This window comes from Ailuropoda melanoleuca, chromosome 3 (genome assembly GCF_002007445.2).
Source record: "Ailuropoda melanoleuca isolate Jingjing chromosome 3, ASM200744v2, whole genome shotgun sequence".
Lineage (NCBI taxonomy): Eukaryota > Metazoa > Chordata > Mammalia > Carnivora > Ursidae > Ailuropoda > Ailuropoda melanoleuca.
The window spans coordinates 34,272,457-34,282,681 of NC_048220.1; the positions used below are offsets into that span (position 1 = coordinate 34,272,457).

Consider the following 10,225-nt stretch of genomic DNA (forward strand, 5'->3'; position numbering starts at 1 on the left):
CTACCAAAACTAGGGTCTGTATGTCCTAAAAAGCCTGACTAATTCCTACTCCTTCTTTAGGTCTCAGATTGGCTGCCAACTACTCCAGTGAGCCTTTCCTGATTTTTCCTCTACCCCACTGTGGGTTGGGTTGTGTGACTTCACTCTTTTTCTAGCACTTTCCATACTCACACTGGATTGTAACTGACAACCACTTGTTGATATCCCTTCTGGAGAGTATAAACTGCTTAAGGGGGTCAGAGGAGAGCAAGAGTGTCTTGTTCACTCAGCCCAGGGCCTGACACATAGTAGGTGCTCCATAAATATTTGCTTTTTAAACACATTTCATGTGATTAGCATTTGGGCATGGGTGAAATGATCAGCCATGAAGCCTTTCTCTTTCTTGGTCTGGAACATGTTTAATTACCTAATGTTTACAAAGAGAACAGGATGTTTGACCTGGGCCCTGTGCGGAGAACTTGCTTCCCCTCCCCCACAGAGCCTTTCAAGCTCCTGGGAGTCCACTTCTCCCCAGGGTGCCTTCCGAGCACCACCAGCGTGCAGCTCTCTGCATCGAGACAGCCTCCATCACAGCTGAGAAAAATGTTTTCATCTTGTGGTAACTTGTTCATAATCAGACCAATTTTGCTTCTAGTGGATTGGAGCCCTGCACAGAGTACAGTTACTTAGGAAATCCCTTTGTGGACTATGGATGCATAGAGGAGATCCAAGCTGCCTTTTGACACATAGAGGAGAGGTTTTCACTCCCTCCAGTGCCTGGGGCAGAGCTAGGCTGCACAGTAACCTTGTATTTATTGGCATTCTGGTTTCCTTTAAAAGCACTCCAGACCTGCTCAGATGTCTCTCTCTCCCCTGATGGAAGGAAGGAAGGAATAGAATTTCTCAGTGTGTCTCTTGGATCAACCCGTGTTAGAATTATCGGGGATGCCTGTGAGATTTACAAGCTCTCTGACTCCATCCCACACGCTCAGAATCAGAATCTCTAGGGGTAGGACCTAGGAATATACATTTTAACACCCTCCATCACCTCCAGGTGATTTTCATGCACAATAAGGTTTGAAAATCTTCCAGTCACCTAAGGTCACTAACTAGGTAGGTGAACCCAGTTTCAGATTAGTGTCTGATGAATAATCTTAGATTGGTGGCTTGGCCTTGTTGATCCAGAAAGCTTCTGTCTGAACCAACAGCTCTTCCTCCTGAAACTAGAGTTCTTACCACAGCCACCACTACACCCTCTCTCCGGGAGCAGGAGAAGCAAGCAAGCAAGGCTCCGTTTTCTACCTCTTAGGCAAAGATCTGTGACCATTATAACATTATAACCGCCCTATGCCTTATAGGTCTCACAGACAGCTGAGAAAGGTTGTCAGTCACTGACTTCTCTCTATAAAACGAGAAGGTCATAGTCTTTACACTGCTTTGAGACTCAATCAGATTTATTCATTTATTTATTTATTGGTGACAGCAAAAAGTCATAATCCCCAAAGGGAAACCAAAACACCATTCCCCAAATCCCTGCATTTCCCAGGGCAAAGATCAGACTTTCCTTGCAAATGTGTTAGGTAGAGAGAGGACTTCCCTTTGCAAGGAAGCCACTTGCAAGCATCAGCTTTTAGTTGAGTGTGTGCGGAAGACACCTCATGGGGTCAACCAGATTGATATTTTTCTCTCATTAGAAAACAGAATCAATAGACTGCCTCATCCATTCCTCCATATGAGCCGTCTTTTCAGAGGAAGGGGAAGGAAAGAAGGTTATGTCTGTGGAGCAAAATCAGAATAAATATCATAGTTATCTCCCATCAATAATATGGAATGACCTGTATTGACAGACACTGAAGAACCGCGGGATGAGGAACAAACAAAATACCCTAGAATTGCAGTATCAGAAAGAAGATGGCCACAGAAATCCCATCAGATAATTCTGATCCCTTCCCACGCACAGAATCACACGCCAAATCTGAAGATATCGCCTCACGTCCAGAGTGGGCCATTTCCACCACGGAAAGCGCTCCTGTGACGACCGCGCGGAGAATGGCATGTGATGACATCGTACATGAAGTGTGCGTGTTGCACAAATCACATGCAAGAATTACACACGGCGAACCTTTCAATGTGTAAGTGTCTTCCAAGGACTCCACTGAGTGAACAAGGCTTAGAAGTCATCCCAACCACAACAGTACAGTGGAAGCTTCGGGCCACTGCCAATCGTGTGTCAAGTGCGTGACATCTGTGAGGCCACCCAGGACAGTGGTTCCAAATACCACGGGTGTGCTGACGCCTCCCTAATTTCAACCTCTGCCTCCAGCTGCCATTCTGTCTCTGAATAGCCATACTCATGGATACAACTTTCTTCTTGGCATCTACACCCGAGTATCTTATAAACATTTCACGCTGAGTATGTGCAAAACGAAGCTCAGAACTTTTCTCCCTCGGGGGGTTCAGGACATGCTGCTCCAAGATACTCTGCTTTGGGATAGTGACTCTTTTGAGCTAAAGCCACTTCAAAAACAGTGAGCAGCTTTCACAGAATTCCCCTTATTTGCCTAAAGACAGAGTCTCCAAAGGAACTCTGCTGTCACAAATCCTCTCTGGGAGTGTCATCAACCAGGGAACATGGACTCTTATCTCAGGAGAGGCTAGAGGAGACACCACCCCCAGACAAACTATCACACCGGCCATCTGTTGTTCTGAGAGCCCATTCCTCTTTCCTAGAAGTCATTTTCTTTCCTCTAAGAGGCGCACGTCCCTCGTCCCTTCCCCTATTCAGATGACATACAAACGCTCACATCTCAATGCCTTTCTGCATATTCATAATGTTTTGCTGTGATGCCTCCATGTACATAATATTAACGTTAATAATTTTGTGTGCCTTTCTCCTGTTAATCTGCCTATTGTCGGTTTATTTCACAGACCCAACTACGGAACCTGAGAGGCGGGGAGAGAATGTCCTTCCTCCTCCACACCCCAACCGTGTTTCCTTTCCAGGTTTCCCAGCCTCCCCAGCTGGTGTCCACACACCACTCAGTCGCTCAAGGCCAAAACCTGGGAGCCATCTCGATTCCTTATGCTATCCCTCCCCAAAAATCCAGTCCATGACCTCCAAAATACGTCTGGACTCTCCTCTCATCGTCCTTACCTTCTTTCCTCTAATAAAACTACACTGTCTTTTAATAGAATTCTAAGAATTTATGAAAATGGTGTCAAGTTAGTCCTTAAACTCCTTCAAGGGCAAGAAATCCCATTATTCTCAAAATAAAATCCAGACTCTGTGAGGTGACTTGAAGGTTTTGTCTGATGGAGTCCTGTCCTACCTCTCTGGTAGGTAGCCCAAGGCCACAGCTTTCTCCCAACCAGTTCCTGTCATACTGAGCACTCCTTTGTGTTTCAAAAACATCATCTTTTAGATGGCCCTGGGCCAATATGAGTACTTGTTTTATTACTTCCTACAATGACCAAGGCATGGTTCTTTGAACGCTGGCTGGCACATTCCATTCCTTCAGACCTCAGCTCAGGTGTCTGTTCCTGAAAGAGGCTTTCCCCAGCGCCCTGCACAGAAGTGACTTCCTCCAGGAGCTCTCAGGCCACCCCACTTACATCTTTCCTAGTGTTCATCAAAACTTCAGATGATCTTCTAATTTTATACTTTTTTTATTGGCTATGTCTCTCATTATAAAATTTTTTTTAAATTGTACATGATATAAATAATTAGGTATTTTAAACAACACAGCACATACAAAACGGAGGTATATCCAATGATATAATCACAGTAACTAATCATCATTACTGAACATTTTCTATGTGCTGCATTGTTGAAAATATCTAATTATATTCTAGTAACTGTTCTTCAGGCAGATTTTATTATCCCAATTTTCCGTATTAGGAAATGGAATAATGAAAAATTTGAGGTAACTTGCTCTTTGACAGTAAGAAGCAAGGCCAAATTTTTAACCAGGCATTTTATTGTAAAACATAGCCTCTTAATCAGTCTACCACACAGGTTTTCCTGCATAAATGTAGGGTAGCTATTAGGCATGTTCATAGCAGTGTTATTACAAACCTTGAAAATTGAGGAAAATAAATTAGGGCATATCTACTGTTCATAATATGAAAGATGGTCACTATACACTGTTAAGTGAAAATATCTATTAATAAAATAGTATTTCCATTATGACCCTTTTGGTAAAAAAATACTGGTTTTGTTCATTATAAACTAACCAGTCCTTTTTGCAGTTTCTGGCACATGGTACTTGTTTGTTGACTGAATTAATTAATGACTATACATAGTCCCTAGAAAAAAACACCACAAACTTCAGCAGTATTGATCTGTGGATTGTGAGATTACAAATGAAATTTTTTCTGATTTTTTTTTTTAGTTTTATTAAAAATTCTCTAGACTGAGAACATACATTTTAGTAATCTGAGAAGGAAAAGAATAAATGTTGTATTTTTAAAAATTGCTTAGGTTCTATCTTGAACGACTTCTTCCCATTAAGTCTATCCCAGATACGAGATATCTACCTTGTTTGTACTCGAAGCACTTTAGTCTCGAGTCAAAGCACTTCTTTAGCTCACTTTGCCTTATAGTAATTTTACTGAAGTGATGCCTTATTCTTATGTACCAATTCCTATCTCCACCATAAGTGGTGCATTCCTTGAGAACCTGGACTGTATTTTCTTTTTCTTTATTACCCTCTCATTTTCTAGGGCAATGCTATGGCTCTAATAAAAACCCACTCAATGTTTAGTGTTGGGTTCATAGTATGATGTACCCACTATCCTATTGAATTATTTGGAATGTGAAAAATTCTAGCCTATTAGCAGATACCTGAGATACACATTGAATTAAATGAGCAATAACAGCGCCATGCTGAGCCACAGGAGAACCTGGAGTAAAGGAAAAATAAATTAGTAATACTAATCCTGTCTTTATGTAATATTTTGATATTTTATTCATCATGAATTCTTTGTACTAATTTTGGTTTTCAAAAACATTGCATTAAAATATTTATCTTTATCTCCGTCACTTCACCTAGCCTCAGCTCTACTTTTATAATGCAGTATTAGCAGGTGCTGCAATCTGAGTATCTTAACAATCCAGACACTGTATGTATTATAGGTATATTTATGCTCTGTACATATAGAATTATATATAAAAATATGCATGACATATATATGTATTATGCACACACAACTTTATTCACCTAGCACTCACTGCCATCCTAACTGATGTCTCTATTAACTCCATTTCACATACAAAGAAACTTAAGCACAGAGACATTAAGTGACTTTGCCAAGGTTACCACCTAGAAGGACTTATCAAACTCAATACCGAAAGAAAAATAATCCAATCAAGAAATGGGCAGAAGACATGAATAGACATTTCTCCAAAGAAGACATATAAATGGCCAACAGACACATGAAAAAATGCTCCACATCACTTGGCATCAGGGAAATACAAATCAAAACCACAATGAGATACAACTTCACACCAGTGAGAATGGCTAAAATTAGCAAGTCCAGAAACAACAGTGTTGGTGAGGATGTGGAGAAAGGGGATCCCTCTTACACTGCTGGTGGGAATGCAAGCCGGTGCAGCCACTCTGGAAAACAGTGTGGAGGTTCCTCAAAGATTTGAAAATAGAGCTATCCTACGACCCAGCAATTGCACTACTGGGCATTTACCCCAAAGATGGAAATGTAATGATCTGAAGGGACACCTGCACCCCAATGTTTATAGCAGCAATGTCCACAATAGCCAAACTATGGAAAAAGCCCAGATGTCCATCAACAGATGAATGGATAAAGAAGATGTGGTGGAATATTACTCAGGCATCAAAAAAAAGAAATATTGCCATTGGCAACAACATGGATGGAACTAGAGGGTATTATGCTAAGTGAAATAAGACAATCAGAAAAAGACAATTATCATATAATCTCACTTGTATGTGGAATTTAAGAAACAAAACAGAGGATCATAGGGGAAGGGAGAGAAAAATAAAACAAGATGAAATCAGAGAGGGTGACAAACCATGAAAGACCCTTAACTGTAGGAAACAAACTGAGGGTTGCGGGAGGGGAGGAGGGTCGGGGATGAGGTAACTGGGTGATGGACATTAAGGAGGGCATGTGATGTAACGAGCACTGAGTATCAAATAAGACTGATGAATCAAAGACCTCTACCTCTGAAACCAGTAATACATTATATGTTAATTAATTGAATTTAAATAAAAAATTTAAAATTTAAAAAATTTTAAAAATACAATAAAATAGAGAAAGTGGTAGAAATGGAATGGAAAAATCATTAATAGGAATACATAAAGTGGAAGGGAAAGTTGAAAGTTGAATAATTTTTTTAAAAGATTTATTTATTTATTTTAGGCGGGTGGTGGCGAGGGGTAGAGGGAGAGAGAGTCTTAAGCAGACTCCACACTGAGCAAGGAGCCCAACACAGGGCTTGATCTCACCACCTGACCCTGAGATCACTACCTGAGCTGAGACCAAGAGTCGGACACTTAACCAACTGAGCCACCAAGGTGCCCCTGAATGTTGAATAATTTTTAATGACTTTGATCCGTGTAGAAAACCAATTTGGGTAGCGCATTTAAAAAAAAAGAAAAAAAAGAACCTGATTGTGAATGACCTTGATTTATATCAAGCGAAAGTCATTCATTAATTCACTCAACAAACACCCAACTGCCACTGAGGCACTGTTAGTATAGGTTCAGTGACATCAAAGATAGGCTGGCCTAGGCACCCATAGCAGTGTGTTAGTATCCAATCTGATTCTCCTCTTAAAAAATATTTATCGCTTTATTCACCATTTGAAGTGGCTTTTCCAGACAGAAGTTGGTAGTGAGTATCATTCTGACTCAATGAGCAGTTAGTCTAAGTATGCTCCTTATTCATCATAGGCGGCAAGCATGTGGACTCGGTTCACCTGCAGTCATGATGATCGTCTCAGAGCAGGCAGGAAAAATGCAGATTCCTGGGCCTTACTCCAAACTGCTAAGTAAGAACCTGTCTCCAGAACAATGGTTAAAGAGCTGAGGTTTTTCCAACCCCACAGACTGGGTGGAAACCTAGCTCAGCCATTTATCAGCTCTGGAGCCTTCGGCAAAGAACTTAGTCTTGTGTGTGCTTGTGTGTTTAGCTCGGTATCCTCATACGTAGAGTGGGAATAAAAATACCTATCTCTCACAAGGTTTTCATGAGGATTGAATTAGAACGAAGGTCTAATTATAATGATATTTATAACAGTTTACAAATATAGAGTACTTTCAAACCGTCAGGCACTGCGGTGAATGCTGTGCCTACATTATCTTCTTAACTTCTCCCAAGCATGTAGCAGAGGCCTCACTACCCCGTGAGCCCTCAGTGGATAAAAGCTCTAGCCTGGGTAGCCACCCAGATCGTTGGACTTGGCGGGGAGCCAGTCACAAACACAAGATTTAGGTGCAGGCTCTGAGAATAATGGATAACCTGGAACAGGTCAGCCAGGCTGGTCGTCCCCAAAGCCAGCCTACTGCATCAGAATCGTCTGGGTGAGCTCATTAAAACACAGCGTACCATCCTGGTCCTTGAACCTCTGACTCCGTAGCTCTGGGGGAGCTGGAAGTCTCTATTGTTTAAAAAGCCCAAGAGATTTTGAATTATGGCCAAGATCTAAAGCAAGTGGTTAACTCAAGCTTCAGATTTCTTAAAATTCACGAAGTTGGGGAGTAAGTCATTGTTTCCCCCTCGCCTTCTTCATCTCCAAGGCCTAGGACAAAGCTGCCACAAAGAAGTGCTCAGAAATACTTTGGATTCGATAAGCATAAAATGGGCCTAACAAAGCCTGTGTTGTCTGCCTCCCAGGGGCTTTATGAGAAGTGTTTGTAAAGCTTCAGTTTAAAGTGAACCTAAAAAAATAGAAGATGCCATACAGTAGTATAATTTTATAGATGTAGTTATTAACTTCTTTTACTGTGCCTGCTCTCACCCCTTAAACATAAATCATTTGGTTGGGAAGTATCCACCATTATAGGGGGTTTCTGAAAATAAATTATAGCAAAATTGCAGATAAAACACCTCCTCCAAATTACTCAGAATAATTTTTACTCAAATTATTTTTATTCAGAATTAAAATGCTGTAGAGGGACCCAAAATGCCACATGCATTTAGGCATGTTAGTTTCCATATTAAAGTTCAAACCTGTCAACTGTTCACTTCCTCATTCATTTCTATTAGCTTTCGACCTGTCTTACAGCCCGTCTGCCTGATGGCACCTACTGCCGACACAACACAGTCTGTTTCAGGCACCCTCACCGCATTCCACGAGAACAGCCAAACCTTTAAGGACACCCAGCAGAGCCATTCTAGCTCCTTCCAGTTGCCTATCATTCAGCTATTTTCAAATGCAGACATCCTTTGGGAGAGTCATGGAAGTCTCCAAGCTCTGGCTTATGAGGAAAGAAAGTGAAGAGAATGAGAAACAAGTTCTGCAGGAAAAGGGAAATGGATGCATTATCCCAAGTAAAGGGTCTGGAATAGGATAGGAAAATCTCCTGAGAACCAGAAAGGCAGCTATATGCTAATACTGGGATTCAGTGCAGACCCAGTTGATAAGACTAGACCTGAATTCTTCACTCCACTCTGTGCTTCATGTACAGAGAAGCAACTGATCTTCCACAGAGAATGGAAGGAAGAGATTAACATCTGACCATGCAGCCACGTTTGGGCTCACAGTCCTCCAGAGCTGACAGACGGTCCCAAAACACAACTTGCCCCAGTGCAGCTTTTCTCTCTGTGCAAACCTATTTCCCTAAAGTTCATTTCAGTGCTGCCTCATTGGTGGGAACAAAATAAACGTCAAAAGAATAAAAGGACAGAAAGAAATCATTAAATCTATTTCTAGCTCAGAAGGCTATTCTGGGATGTGTGGGACCTTACATTCATGTATGCAAAGATGAATGTTTTCAAATCTGGAACCAGCACAAACCCCCAAGGAGGCAAGGAAAATAAGAGAGGAAGCTTCTCCTACCTTCTGTGGCTCCAATCTCGATGGTGCCTTTCACTTGGCTGAAGCACCATAGTGTGTCCTGGGCGAGCGCCCCAATTCCTGAAAGCAACACAAGGAGACACTTCAGGTTAGGTGAGAGTCTCCTGCTGTCCTTAAAAGGCCAACAGGGAAGGAGACACATCGTGGAAGCTACGCATTTCTAAAACGAGACTTGCACACCAGGTATCATCCCGTTGGAGAGGAGACCCTAAGGAGCGCGGGGAGAAGGGCCGGTCTCGAGCAGCGTGGCCTGCTGTGAATCAGGGCTCTGTCCCCTCCATCTGACCACACCGCTGAGACTATGGAGCAATTGGAGTTCGTCCCTTCTGGGCCCCTGGCAGCGTCCTAGCGCGGGCCTGCTGTCACACCCTGTGTGACTGCCCCTTTTCATGGGAATACTAATGCTTTCGATTGTTTTCCTTCTGTGGTGGTGGGGAGGAGAGGGAGCCAGTTCGTTAGAGGGGAGAGAGGAAAAGAAAGACAACTTTTTTTCTTTTTTAACTGGTTTCCCAGCTCGCCTGGCTGAACGGCCAGTAAGGGGTCAGACACTCAGAACTTGCGTCTCTCTTGTTCACTTCTTGACTGCTTGCCAAAGTCCGAGCTGACTGCAGAGGAGAGGAAAGCAAAAACAGGTTGGGGATGGGCGCGGGGAGAGGGGGAGGGGAGGGCTGACAGCACTGTGGAGGCACTGCTGACAAATGTGACCTACTTTGTTCCATGCAGATTTCGGTCTCAAATGTGAACCGAACCTTTGGTGGGGGAGGGGTTAAATTTTCTGGCTTTTCTGGCTTCTGGTTTCTAAGAATATATGTATCCAGTACGAATGCTTATGCTAATATACCTGCTAATATATGTACTAATACATGTATTCAAGTCAGAAAAGTCCTTTTCAGAGCACTTCTGAATCGCAGTGGTGCCAGTTCACTTCTCGACAGCGTGGCTGTTCCCGTCAGTTCGACTAGGTTTTAAAATTAAGAGGAATGTTCCATTGTCAAATTTTGGGAGAGGCTATCAGTTTAAGAATGATTATATGAGTAGGAATAAAAGCACGTATCAAAACCAAACTGACCTTTTAAAAATGCACACAAAACTCAGTAGCCATCCCCAGTGTCAGCCACGGAATTTCCCTGAACTGAAACCTTCACTCCCTCAGCCTCGTGAGAGGAGGGCTGGGCCCCACGTGCTTTTCTC

General features: G+C 42.4%; 1 protein-coding gene across 2 annotated transcripts in view; it reads right to left on the reverse strand.

Annotated features, from left to right (window-relative positions):
- PPP2R2B (protein phosphatase 2 regulatory subunit Bbeta) overlaps window positions 1–9,374 on the reverse strand; it is a 453,368-nt gene extending 443,994 nt beyond the window's left edge. The window contains exons 1-2 of one of the 2 annotated variants that reach the window (XM_034656222.1): window positions 9,215–9,374; window positions 9,017–9,094 (exon numbers count right to left, since the gene is read on the reverse strand). In XM_034656222.1, the coding sequence (XP_034512113.1) occupies window positions 9,017–9,094; window positions 9,215–9,224 (88 nt within the window). In that variant the 5' untranslated portion in view covers window positions 9,225–9,374. The remainder of the gene's footprint in view (window positions 1–9,016; window positions 9,095–9,214) is intronic. The other variant, XM_034656221.1, reaches the window with a different exon arrangement.
- Between the last annotated feature and the right edge of the window lie 851 nt (window positions 9,375–10,225).